Genomic DNA, 17,421 nt, shown 5'->3' on the forward strand with positions numbered 1-17,421 from the left:
GCAGATCAAATCTGAGAACACACGAAGTCTTGTCCCCACAGTGCTCCTCTCTGTCTATTCTTTCGGCAACAATTAATTCTCCGCTGCGTTGATTAATCTCACAAAAGCGCTTTTTGCTGCCCTCCACCTCAACACGCGCTTTGCGAGCAGACAGTTGCCCTACCCCCAGTCCGAGATCCTTGGCGATATTTCCAATGACAGATCCGCGCTTGAGCTCTTCCTGCACCGAATAGCTCAGGTCTCCGTGGCCACATTGCAGCACCGCAAAGAAAAAGATAAAGGCGCAGCTCCGAATGACGAATCCCTTCTCCATCTTTCGAACAGAGAATTTCCACACAAAAATATTGTTAAAACTCCGACGGAGCTGTTATTGACCCGATAAAGAACCGCCGTCTGAGCTTTTGTTCCGATGTTCGACGTTGAAGGTAATAAAAGAATGGTGGATGTCAGCGATGGGTGGTGTGCAGAACAGACTCAAGGCTTCACCCCTTATTTGGCCGATAGTGACCTCCTGAGTCAAAATGTATTATTGCAATATGGAGTCGAAGCCTTTCGTGACATTATTGTTTTGTTTTTTATAAGTGACAATAATGTATTTTACAATTCCATGTTAATATAATGTAACATAGGCTACAGAGAATGGATATGCCGAGCTTTATCCAGCTCTAAAGTCGATATAAATATTTAAAAAAATAAATCAAAACGTAATTGAAAACATGCAGAGCAAAACGATGCATGTGACGCAGCCCAAGTGAGGTAAGGAGAGATACATAATCTTGACTGCTTTAAAATCACTGCTTGTATGAAAAACAAAATAAATGAGTGGATTCTTAATAAAGGAACATAAAATATATGAATACAATATATTCCTGTTTTAAAAAGGAAAACGAATTGTATAACTTCGCCATGTTAATGATTTTGAACACATTTATCTTGAAAAAAATCCACAGTCTTACATCAGAGACTGAAAGAATGAAACTCGAAGCAATACGACACACTCAGAAGTGTACAAATCTAATGTCTGAAACGATATAAAGCAGACCTGTAGAATTAGCACCAAGAACAAAGGTGCAACCAACCAGACGCAAATCGACTGAAAAGAGGCCGGAAAAGCAAAACACGTCGACAGGGCCACATCTACAGGACAACCTGACTACATCATGGTTTACTACAAGCATACACTGTAACAATCAGGGAAACACGTTAAAACATGACGTTGTGTTGGTTGTATATGATTGAAAATTAAAGTTTGGTTGGTGAAATACAAATAATTAATTATAAGAGTTGAGATGTGTTAAATACTGAAAGTAATTGGATGTGAAGTATGAGAATAGAGAGACCAGGTGTCCATCACAACTATGATACACAACATTAAACTCATCCAATAACCGATAACCATTTAAGTCAATGTGGGCAGTAAAACAATGAAGAAATTGAGGAATCATGGTTGAACTTGAGAAGATGTTGTTGAAATACTCCAGCAATGATTGTTGAAATTTAAATGTATTTGTAAAAAAAAAACAAAGTAAAGTGGGAAGAATGATTGAAATAATAATTCAAAAGAAGATAATTGGAACTTCCATTATGGAAGGGATAATAAAAAAAATGTGACAAAAGTGCAACCTAAGAATATGTAAAATTAATATTGATATATTCAGTTTTCTAAAGATGCCCCCCCCACCCTCAAAAAGAAAAAGAAAAAAGAAAACACAACACTAGATTAATAAAAACAACTTCTAAGCCACAGGTAATACCACTGAACTAAATATAATTAATTACGGTAATATTGACAATGACATTTAGAGGAATTACAAGAAAAAAATGGTTATAAAAATTTAAATATAATTAGTGTCATGGACATGGAAATATTGTCCTACCTCAGGTGAACTGTCAGATTCTCCAAACACATCAGCAAAGTCAGTGGGGCTTTTCCTCAGAGTCTGCTCAGCAGGAAGTGTGTTGTCATTGTAAGATGTCACAAACTTAAAGTCACTGGTTCTAGACCCTGTTGTCAGGTAGGCGTCATAATTGTAAGCGCTGCGTAAAGTTCCTGTGCCGTCAACATCGGCGTAATTAGGAGGGAGATAAGCGCCGGGGATGGTTACTGCTCCGTCAAACAACATTCTGGGCTTTCTCCTGCGACAGAACCTCACACCCAGGATGATGATGATGAAGGTCAGGAAGAAGGTGGACACAGACACCAGCGCGATGATCAGATAAGAGGTCAGTTTGGAATTCTTCTCATCATAAGAAATGTCCTTCAGCTCTGGCACCTCAGCCAAGTTATCAGAAATGAGTAAATACATGGAGCAGGTGGCAGAGAGAGAGGGCTGTCCGTTATCTTTCACTGCCACAATCAGGTTCTGTTTCATGCTGTCAGACTCAGAAATGTCCCGCTGCGTCCTGATCTCTCCACTGTGGACACCGATAGAGAAGAGTCCCGGATCGCTGGATTTGACTATATGGTAGGACAGCCAGGCGTTCTGTCCAGAATCGGCGTCCACAGCGATCACTTTGGACACCAGAGAGCCTCCGTGTGCAGCTTTGGGGACCAGCTCGGTCATGAAGGAGTTGCCCTCCGGGGCTGGATACAGTATTTGAGGAGAGTTGTCATTAACGTCTGATATGAACACGCTGACGGTCACGTTACTGCTGAGAGGAGGAGAACCGTTGTCTCTGGCCATCACGTGCACTTTAAAGCTCCTCAGCTGTTCATAATCAAAGGACCTGACAGCGTGGATCAGCCCCGTGTCTCCATTAACAGACACATAAGAGGACACCGGAGCACCGTTCACCTCAGCGGCTAACAGAGAATAAATCACTGTTCCGTTTTGTCTCCAGTCGGGGTCTCCAGCACTAACGGAACACAAAATGGACCCGGCTCTGTTATTTTCACTCACATATGCGCTGTAGGACTCTTCCTCAAACACAGGGGGGTTGTCATTGATGTCTGCTACAGACAAGTGAAGCGTTTTAGAGGAGGACAGAGGTGGAGAGCCCTCGTCAGTGGCACTGATTGTAATGTTGTAATCAGACACTAGTTCACGGTCCAGTTGTCCTGTGGTCACCAGAGAATAATAGTTTTTAATGGAAGGAACCAGCTTAAAAGGGACGTTTTGCTGAATGGAGCAGCGGACCTGTCTGTTATTTTCTGAGTCTCTGTCCTGAACGTTGATGATGCCCACCTCTGAACCAGGGGACACGTCCTCAGGTACTGGATCGGTCAGTGATTTAACGTATATTACTGGCGCGTTGTCGTTTATGTCTGTGATTTTAATCATTAATTTGCAATCGGATGAAAGTCCGAAACCGTCTTTAGCATCAATGCGCATTTCATAATTAGGATTACTCTCAAAATCAAGTGGTCCCGAGACTTTGATCTCTCCCGTTTTGCTGTTGAGTGTAAAAACCTTTTTAGCCTTGTCTGAAATGCGACTGAACTCATAGGTCACTTCTCCATTGACACCCTCGTCTGCATCAGAAGCGCTGACTGTGAGGACGACGGTACCAAGCGCTGCGTTTTCTGGTAGATTAGCTTTATAAACGGCCTGCTCGAAGACCGGGGCGTTATCATTAGCATCTAGTACAGTTATCTGTATTGTTGCGGTTCCGGATCGTTGTGGGTTTCCACCGTCAACAGCAACCATCACAAGATTTACATTCTGCTCCTTTTCACGATCCAGTTCTTTGTCCAAAACTAACTCGACGCTCTTCGAACCCTCCACATCATCCCGAACAGACAACACAAAATGGTTATTCTTTTCTAAAATATAATCTTTGACAACGTTGTGTCCAATATCAGCGTCATGTGCATCATTAACGCGATAACGAGCTCCTTTAAAGGCCGATTCTCTTATTTCCAGTTTTATTACATCCTTTGGGAAAACGGGTGAATTGTCGTTTACATCCTGTATGAGCAGTGAAATGCGGTGCACCTCTAACGGGCTCTCCAGAACCAATTCAGATTTAAGCACACACGAAGCCTTTTCCCCGCACAGCTCCTCTCTGTCAATCCTCTCCCGGATGACGAAATTCCCCGTCTTTAGGTCAATATCACAGTAGTGCTGATCCTCAGTATCGATACGAGCATTACGAATGAACAATTTCCCTGCTTCCAGTCCGAGATCCTTGGCGATATTCCCAACAATAGATCCGGGCCTCATCTCCTCCGGGACAGAATAGCTCAGGTCCGCGCTGCTGTTGCGCACCAAGACGGCAAAACAGAGGAAAAGGTCGAGAAGTAATTTTCTCCTGATTTCCATTATTTCTTTAGAATAAACGTCGTAACGTAATTCGTAGATGATCACCACAGCTGAAAAATGCAGTCCTCCGCTGGTGGAACAATGACAAAGCTGCCTTTACTGTGGGTGGAGAAACATCTTCTCATATCTGCAAGTAAATGGCGACCCCACGAGTCTGTTTTCAATACTGCAACTACAGTCGGCAACACTGAAGCGTCAAGAAGAGCTTTTTCTGGTATTTTAAAGAAGCGCAGAGTCTCACTGAGTTGGGTAGACCCCCGGGTGTGATTCAAATGTCGAGAGCATTTTCAGCACCAAGGACAGCGGTCGAAGACAGACGAGCAGGCTGAGGCAGCTCATGTAGCTCATGTAGCTCATGTAGCTCATGTAGCTCATGTAGCTCATGTAGCTGATGTCGCTCATATAGCTGATGTAGCTGATGTAGCTCATGTAGCTCATGCAGCTCATGTAGCTCATGTAGCTCATGTAGCTCATGTACCTGATGTCGCTCATATAGCTGATGTAGCTCATGTAGCTCATGTAGCTGATGTAGCTCATGTAGCTCATGGAATCAAGGGTTTCAATACAAGAGTATTGGATAAATGTAGTCAAGTATTACAGGAAGATGAAGAGTGATTTCATGGTACACAAATCTTATTAAGTATGAAATTATATTTCTTCATGTTGCAGACATGGCAGGTTAGGTTTACCTTGAATAAAAATGACTTTCTTTATGTAAAAAATGATAATTGATCAATTGATTCATCCATAAACCTTGTTAATTATTTTAAATGGAAAATATTTAATTATCATTAAAATCATCGTCATCAAACACTCCATCACAGAAAGGATACCTCATAATTTTCTCCATTTGCCGAGTCAAAATTAAACTGATCTTTCCTGGACATCATAACTTGGTGTATGTAATTTAAAACATTCAGAGAGAACATTGTTTCTCCTTTTCTTACATATATGAAAGCCATTATTTTAAAATATTTGAAGTAATGGTTTGCAGTATCTCACTCAACTTATTGAGTTCTGCTTCCTTTAGTTTACTCATCTTGTTAAAAGTTGATGACTTTTGTCGGGCCTGAAACTTTTAATTCACAACAAAATCATCTCATATTTAAATTACTGACAATTCATGAGACATGTTCTTCAATCAGGCTGTCTTAAAGTGACTCCAAGAAATCTAAAATTCAGCTGAAGAAGATGATTAGTGTTGACTGGGTCTGGTTCACAGGCATTAGATCACAAAGTTCACAGAGAATTGGTCATTGCTGCTTCCTCCACCTCATTAAGAACTTCTCAGTGGCTCACGTGTGATAGATTTGGCCACCTTAGTGCTGCACAGATCACTATTCTAATGTCCTCTCCCTTATTCCACCAAATTGGGGGAGGTAGAGAAGGAGGATTTTACTGGCAGTTGCTACGAAAAGAGCAGAGCTGAGCTGGTCAAAGCCACCTGCCACTCCATATTTCCAAAATGTACTGATCTCAGATCAGTAAAAAACAGGAAAATGAGGAACGAAGAACTGAGAACTGAACTGAATGAAGAACTGAGAGCTACATCTTCACAAGGTTTGGACAAATGCCACAATCCCACACAGCCCAGGGAACACCCGCTGCCTTGACAAGCATTTCTAATCAGAAATCACCTGGAAACAGGTCACTGAACAGCTCAGCATTGATGCAAACCAAACTAAATCCCATCACTGAGAGGACCGTCTCAAAGAGAATAATGACAAACTGATTGACACCCACATAAATGACAAATAACACTTTTATGCAACAAGAAAATCGTTTCTCCACAGAGGAAGCAGGAATTTTGTTGGGAACGTATGAGAAAAGCTATCTTTCTGCTTTGAGGTGACCTTCCTTTTGATAAGACTGAAAATATTCATTTACAAATTGCACAAACAAGGGCTGAATATTTTGAGGAACAAGAGTTTAAAACAAAGTTGCAAAAATCTTCTCGACACCTCTCACACACACACACAAAATACACAAATATGAGTGAAACTGAAATACATCTAGCTAAATTATGATTTGTGAATTCAATGCATCTCTCAAAAAGTTCATAAAAAGATTTTCACTTAATTATATAAATGAAAATATAACTTTGTTATTAGACAGAGACAACTGCTGAGGCACATTGTCCTTAATAACACATCAGTTCTAATCAAACATGAAATGGAGCTGGTGGCCTACCTCTGGAGACTCCTCCAGCTGACCAAACACATCAGCAAAGTCAGTGGGGCTTTTCCTCAGAGTCTGCTCAGCAGGAAGTGTGTTGTCATTGTAAGATGTCACAAACTTAAAGTCACTGGTTCTAGACCCTGTTGTCAGGTAGGCGTCATAATTGTAAGCGCTGCGTAAAGTTCCCGTGCCGTCAACATCAGCGTAATTAGGAGGGAGATAAGCGCCGGGGATGGTTACTGCTCCGTCAAACAACATTCTGGGCTTTCTCCTGTGACAGAACCTCACACCCAGGATGATGATGATGAAGGTCAGGAAGAAGGTGGACACAGACACCAGCGCGATGATCAGATAAGAGGTCAGTTTGGAATTCTTCTCATCATAAGAAATGTCCTTCAGCTCTGGCACCTCAGCCAAGTTATCAGAAATGAGTAAATACATGGAGCAGGTGGCAGAGAGAGAGGGCTGTCCGTTATCTTTCACTGCCACAATCAGGTTCTGTTTCATGCTGTCAGACTCAGAAATGTCCCGCTGCGTCCTGATCTCTCCACTGTGGACACCGATAGAGAAGAGTCCCGGATCGCTGGATTTGACTATATGGTAGGACAGCCAGGCGTTCTGTCCAGAGTCGGCGTCCACAGCGATCACTTTGGACACCAGAGAGCCTCCGTGTGCAGCTTTGGGGACCAGCTCGGTCATGAAGGAGTTGCCCTCCGGGGCTGGATACAGTATTTGAGGAGAGTTGTCATTAACGTCTGATATGAACACACTGACGGTCACGTTACTGCTGAGAGGAGGAGAACCGTTGTCTCTGGCCATCACGTGCACTTTAAAGCTCCTCAGCTGTTCATAATCAAAGGACCTGACAGCGTGGATCAGCCCCGTGTCTCCATTAACAGACACATAAGAGGACACCGGAGCACCGTTCACCTCAGCGGCTAACAGAGAATAAATCACTGTTCCGTTTTGTCTCCAGTCGGGGTCTCCAGCACTAACGGAACACAAAGTGGACCCGGCTCTGTTATTTTCACTCACATATGCGCTGTAGGACTCTTTCTCAAACACAGGGGGGTTGTCGTTGATGTCTGCTACAGACAAGTGAAGTGTTTTAGAGGAGGACAGAGGTGGAGAGCCCTCGTCAGTGGCACTGATTGTAATGTTGTAATCAGACACTAGTTCACGGTCCAGTTGTCCTGTGGTCACCAGAGAATAATAGTTTTTAATAGAAGGAACCAGCTTAAAAGGGACGTTTTGCTGAATGGAGCAGCGGACCTGTCTGTTGTTTTCTGAGTCTCTGTCCTGAACGTTGATGATGCCCACCTCTGAACCAGGGGACACGTCCTCAGGTACTGGATTGGTCAGAGATTTCAGCTGAATAACTGGAGCATTATCATTTACATCAGTAATCTCAATAATCAAAGTAGCATAAGACCCCAGTCCCAAACCATCTTTCGCACTTATTTGCATTTCATATGTTGCCTTTCTTTCATAGTCAATGGATGAGGCTAATCTAACCTCTCCTGTTCTAAGATTTAATGAAAATGGTTGTCTTTCTTCTGAAAGAAGATTAAATCCATAGGTAATTTCCCTATTCACTCCTTCATCTGCATCAGTGGCACTAACCTGCATCACTACAGTGTCTAGAGGAGAGTTTTCAGGCAGACTGGCTTTATAAACGGCCTGACTGAACACTGGGGCGTTATCATTAGCATCCAGCACAGTGACGTGTATGACTACAGTACCTGATCTCTGAGGAGAGCCTCCGTCTAAGGCTGTTAGTAACATCATCATTTCTTTTTGGTCCTCTCTGTCTAATTCTTTGTCTAATAATAATTCACAATATTTTTGATTACTAGTTTTAGTTTTTACATTTAATTTAAAGTGGTCATTCTGTTGAAGTGTGTAGCCTTGAACAGTATTTTGTCCGATATCTGCGTCGTGCGCTTCATCCAAGAGAAAACGAGCACCTTTGTCAGCCGATTCCCTGATTTCCAGTTTAATTGACTCCTCTTTAAACTGCGGTGAATTATCGTTTATGTCCTGAACATGGATACTGATCCGATGCAGCTCTAAAGGATTTTCCAGCACCAGTTCCTGCTTAAGGACGCACGACGCCCTCTTCTCACAAAGAGCTTCTCGGTCGATCCTCTCTTGTACGATCAGCTCTCCGGTATTCAGATTTAAACCGCAGTATTTTACACTGTTATCCTCAGTATCGATGCGGGCCTTCCGAGCGGACAGTCTGCCCAGATCAAGTCCCAGATCCTTCGCGATATTCCCGATTGCCGATCCACGTTTCATCTCCTCGGGTACAGAGTAGCTCACGTCTCCATTGACGGGCGAGAGAACAAGGAAAATAAAAGCAAGGACGCGGCGCAGCGCAGATCCGTGGAAATCCATCGTTATGGGGACGAAAGTAAACAAAAAAAAAAACATCCAACCAAGTCAAACCATAATATTTGTTCAATATCTTCTGTATCGGTAATAATCTCTGTACTATCAGTGGCGACGCGTTTCCCAGCTGCAGCACAAGAGCATATTCTGTTTTGAGGTTTGATGGGAGTCAAGGGTGGAGAGAGACCGAGTCTTCTGGTCTGCTGGTCCACACTGACACCATGAGTATTAATAGAGGCATAACAAGAACGTGGCGCATTTTTCTTTCCTTGCGTTTGAACAGTTTTAAGGATTGTTAAAATGACCAATATTGTCATGATAAATACACCACATCAATTGCACAATATATTATATTCCTCGTTTTATAATGTTGCTGTGTACAAATAAATGAATGCCAAATCATTCCATCATTATATGGTCAATAAAACAATATCTTATCCTGTTGGAAAATAATGGACTCAAATTATATCACAGAAGAATCCTAAATTACTTTCAAAGTCTTAATCCACGCTAGAATCAACAATGCCAAAAGAAAATAAAACTTTTTTTCCTGTTTTTCTGCAAAATAATCTTCACCTCTCATAAATATGATTTCCAGATAAAAGTGAAAAAGACTGCTACTTAACCTCAAAACAGAGAACACACAAACTCTCTTCATATTTATATAAATTATGGGGGGCTGCTTAAACAATAATCTTGAGACAATAAAGACGTTTTTGCCAATATATAGCAGATAGAAAACACACATGACTCTGCCAACTTAGAAACTAATGTATGTATTGGTTAAATCCATTTAAAATGTGCACATATTCTCATGCCCTGATTTTTCTGTGTCAAAGAATTTTTACTCGAAAGAAAGAAGGAAAGAAGTAAAGAAAGAAAGACCGGAAAAAAGAGAATCTTCCAGCAGCTGCTCACCCAGGATCCCCTATTTCTAAAGAAACATTGAAAGACCCCTCAGCAAACTTTGGTCAATTCCAGTCACTAATTATTATGATGTCATCATGGGAAAAAAAACATTATGCAATTTTTTCCACCATAAGAACGACGTTGGGGTGAAAACAAGGACTAAAGTTGGTTAACAAGACCTTATTTCTTGATAAAAATCAATATGTAAAGGAAAATAATTGATATCACTGCGATAAAGAATGTCTCTAGATGGCAACAGAAAAAAGCAAAAGATACTTTGAATCACAAGGACCTCTTAAATGTTTCCTACCTCAGGTGAACTGTCAGATTCTCCAAAGACATCAGCAAAGTCAGTGGGGCTTTTCCTCAGAGTCTGCTCAGCAGGAAGTGTGTTGTCATTGTAAGATGTCACAAACTTAAAGTCACTGGTTCTAGACCCTGTTGTCAGGTAGGCGTCATAATTGTAAGCGCTGCGTAAAGTTCCTGTGCCGTCAACATCGGCGTAATTAGGAGGGAGATAAGCGCCGGGGATGGTTACTGCTCCGTCAAACAACATTCTGGGCTTTCTCCTGCGACAGAACCTCACACCCAGGATGATGATGATGAAGGTCAGGAAGAAGGTGGACACAGACACCAGCGCGATGATCAGATAAGAGGTCAGTTTGGAATTCTTCTCATCATAAGAAATGTCCTTCAGCTCTGGCACCTCAGCCAAGTTATCAGAAATGAGTAAATACATGGAGCAGGTGGCAGAGAGAGAGGGCTGTCCGTTATCTTTCACTGCCACAATCAGGTTCTGTTTCATGCTGTCAGACTCAGAAATGTCCCGCTGCGTCCTGATCTCTCCACTGTGGACACCGATAGAGAAGAGTCCCGGATCGCTGGATTTGACTATATGGTAGGACAGCCAGGCGTTCTGTCCAGAGTCGGCGTCCACAGCGATCACTTTGGACACCAGAGAGCCTCCGTGTGCAGCTTTGGGGACCAGCTCGGTCATGAAGGAGTTGCCCTCCGGGGCTGGATACAGTATTTGAGGAGAGTTGTCATTAACGTCTGATATGAACACACTGACGGTCACGTTACTGCTGAGAGGAGGAGAACCGTTGTCTCTGGCCATCACGTGCACTTTAAAGCTCCTCAGCTGTTCATAATCAAAGGCCCTGACAGCGTGGATCAGCCCCGTGTCTCCATTAACAGACACATAAGAGGACACCGGAGCACCGTTCACCTCAGCGGCTAACAGAGAATAAATCACTGTTCCGTTTTGTCTCCAGTCGGGGTCTCCAGCACTAACGGAACACAAAGTGGACCCGGCTCTGTTATTTTCACTCACATATGCGCTGTAGGACTCTTCCTCAAACACAGGGGGGTTGTCGTTGATGTCTGCTACAGACAAGTGAAGCGTTTTAGAGGAGGACAGAGGTGGAGAGCCCTCGTCAGTGGCACTGATTGTAATGTTGTAATCAGACACTAGTTCACGGTCCAGTTGTCCTGTGGTCACCAGAGAATAATAGTTTTTAATAGAAGGAACCAGCTTAAAAGGGACGTTTTGCTGAATGGAGCAGCGGACCTGTCTGTTATTTTCTGAGTCTCTGTCCTGAACGTTGATGATGCCCACCTCTGAACCAGGGGACACGTCCTCAGGTACTGGATCGGTCAGTGATTTAACGTGTATTACTGGCGCGTTGTCATTTACGTCTGTGATTTTAATCATTAATTTGCAGTCGGATGAAAGTCCGAAACCGTCTTTAGCATCAATGCGCATTTCATAATTAGGATTGCTCTCAAAATCAAGTGGTCCCGAGACTTTAATCTCTCCCGTTTTGCTGTTGAGTGTAAAAACCTTTTTAGCCTTGTCTGAAATGCGACTGAACTCATAGGTCACTTCTCCATTGACACCCTCGTCTGCATCAGAAGCGCTGACTGTGAGGACGACGGTACCAAGCGCTGCGTTTTCCGGTAGATCAGCTTTATAAACGGCCTGCTCGAAGACCGGGGCGTTATCATTAGCATCTAGTACAGTTATCTGTATTGTTGCGGTTCCGGATCTTTGTGGGTTTCCACCGTCAACAGCAACCATCACGAGATTTACATTCTGCTCCTTTTCACGATCCAGTTCTTTGTCCAAAACTAACTCGACGCTCTTCGAACCCTCCACATCATCCCGAACAGACAACACAAAATGGTTATTCTTTTCTAAAATATAATCTTTGACAACGTTGTGTCCAATATCAGCGTCATGTGCATCATTAACGCGATAACGAGCTCCTTTATCTGCCGATTCTCTTATTTCCAGTTTTATTACATCCTTTGGGAAAACGGGTGAATTGTCGTTTACATCCTGTATGAGCAGTGAAATGCGGTGCACCTCTAACGGGCTCTCCAGAACCAATTCAGATTTAAGCACACACGAAGCCTTTTCCCCGCACAGCTCCTCTCTGTCAATCCTCTCCCTGATGACGAAATTCCCCGTCTTTAGGTCAATATCACAGTAGTGCTGATCCTCAGTATCGATACGAGCTTTACGAATGAACAATTTCCCTGCTTCCAGTCCGAGATCCTTGGCGATATTCCCAACAATAGATCCGGGCCTCATCTCCTCCGGGACAGAATAGCTCAGGTCCGCGCTGCTGTTGCGCACCAAGACGGCAAAACAGAAGAAAAGGTCGAGAAGTAATTTTCTCCTGCTTTCCATTATTTCTTTGGAAAAAAAACCCGTCGTAATAAGAATTGTAGATGATCACCACAGCTGAAAAATGCAGTCCTCCGCTGGTGGAACAATGACAAAGCTGCCTTTACTGTGGGTGGAGAAACATCTTCTCATATCTGCAAGTAAATGGCGACCCCACGAGTCTGTTTTCATTACTGCAACTACAGTCGGAAACACTGAAGCGTCAAGAATAGCTTTTTCTGGTATTTTATAGAAGCGCAGAGTCTCACTGAGTTGGGTAGACCCCCGGGTGTGATTCAAATGTCGAGAGCATTTTCAGCACCAAGGACAGCGGTCGAAGACAGACGAGCAGGCTGAGGCAGCTCATGTAGCTGATGTAGCTGATGTAGCTGATGTAGCTCATGTAGCTCATGTAGCTGATGGAATCAAGGGTTTCAATACAAGAGTATTGGAGAAATATATTTTTATACAACAGAAAGGTGTGAATTGTGAATCAAATGTCAAATAAATGAACACTATGTTATGAGGTATTACAGGGAAATTATATGTGATTGTTTTGCAGATATGGTCGTTAAATATCACAAATTAAGATTATTTTCCACAACATACAAATAAAGTATCATTTGTCTTCACAGGAATAATCCTTGAAAATTACCATTCATTTTGTATTTCAGTTATATTGGTACTGATCTTGAATTTGTCATCAAACACTCATCTTCAGACAAGCAGTTGGTGCCAATTAGATTAATTGAGCTGTTGTAGGAGTAAACAGGCTCCTTGTTCCAATTGATCATTTGTCAATACCATTAATTTCATTAACATCTGATCAGGAAATTCTCCAAATTTTCAAAATTCTGATACCATGTTGAGTTTATCATCTAGACAACAAGTGCCTGGCTATTAAAAAAGATTGCTGATGTCAACAGATTTAGTTATTCAAAAACAGGCAACGGTCAGCAGGAGCTGGGAGCCTGTGAAGACGTCTGTAAATGGACACTACATGTTTGGCAACCAGACAGGAATAGTTCCCATATCAGGCTGCAAATGTTACCTTTTTAGGAAGACTCATGTAGGACCTATGCTGTTTGAATTTTCCCCTTCAAAGAGGTACTTTTCTGATGTACACCTGTACTGGAGTTTGCTGTCTCCATATTGCACAATACAAACTTACTTCCCGATCAGACTTTTGTGGATTTTCATTTCAAAACATATCGAGAGTGAATTTTTGGACAAAATCTTCCATGACACATCTCTTAACAAATTAAAGTTATTTTAATAATTTAATTGACCTAGAAGTGTAAAAATTGTTATGGTTATTGATGATCATACCTTTGTTTATGTTATAGACTGTGTTTATGAGAAATTAATTCCCTTTTTCAGACACGTTATATCCATGTTTCAGAATCATGGGATTACCGTCTACCAGCACTTCACAAAGCTTAACCAGTCCTACTTCCTTCACTTGATGAATATTGCAAATGTCAGATGTGTTTTCAGATACTCAAGGAAAGTTTATCACATTTAGATGGCCAAAAATTTGTTGTACACATTGCTCAGTAAGCCTGTTTCAACGTGACTATAAGCAAGATAAAACACAGCTACCAGCTGTATATATATTTATAAACTGTTGATCACACACAGGGCACCACACCAAAGTTACATCTGTGCTCTGCTTATTCCCTGTTCAGCATATTGATGGTTTGAACTTCTCCATTGTTTTTAATTATAAACCTGCACAAACTTATATTAGATAACTGCCCCAATAAACAGATTCACTTTAACACAGACCTGCCTCTTTGGCTAACAGCATTTTCAAAATCCAACAAACTTTGCTTGAGAGTAAACAAGAAGTATGATCTCAGTATAGATAAAAAATAAAAATAAAAAACTATGAAATGAGCTACCTGCTACCTGGTCAGGCTAAACATCTATTTAAAGAAAATTGCAAGTAAAAAGAGAAAATATTTAGAGCAAGTATTTCTTCACAAAACTGCACCAACAACAACAAAACATGCATGTGTCAAAAAAAATACAACTACCTGAACTTTTGAGACATCAATGAGACTAAGAAAATTAAATACTCCATAAATTAAACAGAAAAGTATTTGTGAATGGACAAACAAAGATAACTGCTGATGCACATCGCCCTGTCAAAACACATCACTAATCAAACATGAAATGGAGCTGGTGGCCTACCTCTGGAGACTCCTCCAGCTGACCAAACACATCAGCAAAGTCAGTGGGGCTTTTCCTCAGAGTCTGCTCAGCAGGAAGTGTGTTGTCATTGTAAGATGTCACAAACTTAAAGTCACTGGTTCTAGACCCTGTTGTCAGGTAGGCGTCATAATTGTAAGCGCTGCGTAAAGTTCCTGTGCCGTCAACATCGGCGTAATTAGGAGGGAGATAAGCGCCGGGGATGGTTACTGCTCCGTCAAACAACATTCTGGGCTTTCTCCTGCGACAGAACCTCACACCCAGGATGATGATGATGAAGGTCAGGAAGAAGGTGGACACAGACACCAGCGCGATGATCAGATAAGAGGTCAGTTTGGAATTCTTCTCATCATAAGAAATGTCCTTCAGCTCTGGCACCTCAGCCAAGTTATCAGAAATGAGTAAATACATGGAGCAGGTGGCAGAGAGAGAGGGCTGTCCGTTATCTTTCACTGCCACAATCAGGTTCTGTTTCATGCTGTCAGACTCAGAAATGTCCCGCTGCGTCCTGATCTCTCCACTGTGGACACCGATAGAGAAGAGTCCCGGATCGCTGGATTTGACTATATGGTAGGACAGCCAGGCGTTCTGTCCAGAGTCGGCGTCCACAGCGATCACTTTGGACACCAGAGAGCCTCCGTGTGCAGCTTTGGGGACCAGCTCGGTCATGAAGGAGTTGCCCTCCGGGGCTGGATACAGTATTTGAGGAGAGTTGTCATTAACGTCTGATATGAACACACTGACGGTCACGTTACTGCTGAGAGGAGGAGAACCGTTGTCTCTGGCCATCACGTGCACTTTAAAGCTCCTCAGCTGTTCATAATCAAAGGACCTGACAGCGTGGATCAGCCCCGTGTCTCCATTAACAGACACATAAGAGGACACCGGAGCACCGTTCACCTCAGCGGCTAACAGAGAATAAATCACGGTTCCGTTTTGTCTCCAGTCGGGGTCTCCAGCACTAACGGAACACAAAGTGGACCCGGCTCTGTTATTTTCACTCACATATGCGCTGTAGGACTCTTCCTCAAACACAGGGGGGTTGTCGTTGATGTCTGCTACAGACAAGTGAAGCGTTTTAGAGGAGGACAGAGGTGGAGAGCCCTCGTCAGTGGCACTGATTGTAATGTTGTAATCAGACACTAGTTCACGGTCCAGTTGTCCTGTGGTCACCAGAGAATAATAGTTTTTAATAGAAGGAACCAGCTTAAAAGGGACGTTTTGCTGAATGGAGCAGCGGACCTGTCCGCTTTTTTCACTGTCTCTGTCCTGCACATTGATGATGCCCACCTCTGAACCAGGGGACACATTCTCAGGTACTGGATTGGTCAGAGACTTCATGTAAACCTCGGGGGGATTATCATTTTTATCAATAATAGTAATAATAGCTTGAGCATAGGATGTTAAACCTAACCCGTCTTTAGCCTGGATTCTCATTTCAAAGAAAGTGTTTTCTTCATAATCAATTGTACCAGACACTCTGATTTCTCCAGTTTTTGCATTAATAATAAAAATATTTGCATCATCCTCTGACGAGTGCCCAAGATTATATATCACATCTCCATTCACTCCTTCATCTGCATCAGTGGCACTAACCTGCATCACTACAGTGTCTAGAGGAGAGTTTTCAGGCAGACTGGCTTTATAAACGGCCTGACTGAACACTGGGGCGTTATCATTAGCATCCAGCACAGTGACGTGTATGACTACAGTACCTGATCTCTGAGGAGAGCCTCCGTCTAAGGCTGTAAGCAGCAAATTCATTTCCTTTTGTTTCTCTCGATCAAGTCTGTTCTCTAACACCAGTTCAACCTTCTTGTTGTCTGCAGAGAGAATAAAGTTGTCGTTCTTTTGAAGAATGTATCTCTGAACAGCATTTTGACCGATATCCGCGTCATTTGCCTCCTCGATAGAGAAGCGGGTGCCCTTGTCTGCCGACTCATGAATTTCCATTTCAATTGAATTTTCTCGAAATTTGGGGGAATTATCATTTACATCCTGGACATGCAGACTTACTCTGTGAAGCTCTAAAGGATTTTCTAAAACCAAATCCACCTTAACGACGCACGATGCTCTCTTTCCACAAAGGTTTTCTCTGTCGATTCTCTCCGATGTGATCAAATCTCCGGTGCTCAGATTAATCTCACAGTAACGCTTACGAGTTCCACCTAAATCAACGCGGGCCTTCCGATTAGATAAAGCTCTGAGATCCAGTCCGAGGTCTTTGGCAACATTTCCAATAACTGAATCGCGTTTCATCTCCTCTTGAACAGAATAACTCAGGTCTCCATGAACGAGATCCAGCGTTGCAATCAAGACGGTGAAGAGGAGGATCGGACGAAGCCCCGTGAATCCTTTGTCCTCCATCATGACGAAAACAACTCTGTATCTATTTTAACGAACCTCAATTTTCTACAGCAGTAGAACAAAACTGTCCCAAACCAGCTGATGATCCAGAGCTTCGCAGTAAACGTTCGTTTTCACCGCTTCCCCGATGAAAGTCTCGCCGTTGTCCTGCAGCGGTGGGTGGAGTGGTGCGAGTCTGTCTGGGTCTATGGGTCAATAGCGACACCAAGAGCATATTTACTGCTACACAATATGAATTAAAGTTTAAATTTTGCTGTTTAACGTGATCGTGATGGCTACTGTGTACGCCGACCACAATAAAGTAAGTGCACGGTGGCTTGATACTGAATGTATTATATATATTTATTTTTTTATTGTCATTTTTCTAACTAATATGAAAACAATTGTTAAAAATTATTCTTAGGACAAGTCTTCAATAAACGACAT

The 17,421-nt window shown here is 42.5% G+C and overlaps 4 protein-coding genes across 4 annotated transcripts in view; all 4 read right to left on the reverse strand.

Annotated features, from left to right (window-relative positions):
- LOC105418239 (protocadherin beta-16-like) overlaps positions 1 to 17,421 on the reverse strand; it is an 87,954-nt gene that overhangs the window by 59,656 nt on the left and 10,877 nt on the right. The gene's annotated exons all lie outside the window — the stretch shown is intronic.
- On the reverse strand, positions 1,821 to 12,608 carry LOC105417336 (protocadherin beta-15-like). The gene is made up of 2 exons (XM_029847745.1): positions 12,428 to 12,608; positions 1,821 to 4,251 (listed from the first exon to the last, which is right to left on the reverse strand). The coding sequence occupies exons 1-2, from the start codon at positions 12,436 to 12,438 to the stop codon at positions 1,836 to 1,838; spliced, it is 2,427 nt and encodes an 808-aa protein (XP_029703605.1). The 5' UTR covers positions 12,439 to 12,608; the 3' UTR covers positions 1,821 to 1,835.
- Positions 6,133 to 9,163, reverse strand: LOC115252463 (protocadherin beta-15-like). Its single transcript, XM_029847739.1, has one exon. It carries the CDS (start codon positions 8,874 to 8,876, stop codon positions 6,420 to 6,422), a length of 2,457 nt encoding a protein of 818 aa, XP_029703599.1. The 5' UTR covers positions 8,877 to 9,163; the 3' UTR covers positions 6,133 to 6,419.
- LOC101073180 (protocadherin gamma-A2-like) lies at positions 13,600 to 17,301 on the reverse strand. Its single transcript, XM_003976227.3, has one exon. It carries the CDS (start codon positions 16,996 to 16,998, stop codon positions 14,578 to 14,580), a length of 2,421 nt encoding a protein of 806 aa, XP_003976276.3. The 5' UTR covers positions 16,999 to 17,301; the 3' UTR covers positions 13,600 to 14,577.

The sequence above is a fragment of the Takifugu rubripes genome, chromosome 14 (assembly GCF_901000725.2).
Source record: "Takifugu rubripes chromosome 14, fTakRub1.2, whole genome shotgun sequence".
In the NCBI taxonomy this organism is placed as follows: Eukaryota; Metazoa; Chordata; class Actinopteri; order Tetraodontiformes; family Tetraodontidae; genus Takifugu; species Takifugu rubripes.

Excerpts from the sequence above, each read along its gene's own strand:
- LOC101073180 (XM_003976227.3), bottom strand. The coding sequence starts at position 16,998 with ATGATGGAGGACAAAGGATTCACGGGGCTTCGTCCGATCCTCCTCTTC.
- LOC115252463 (XM_029847739.1), bottom strand. The coding sequence starts at position 8,876 with ATGTTTTTTTTTTTGTTTACTTTCGTCCCCATAACGATGGATTTCCAC.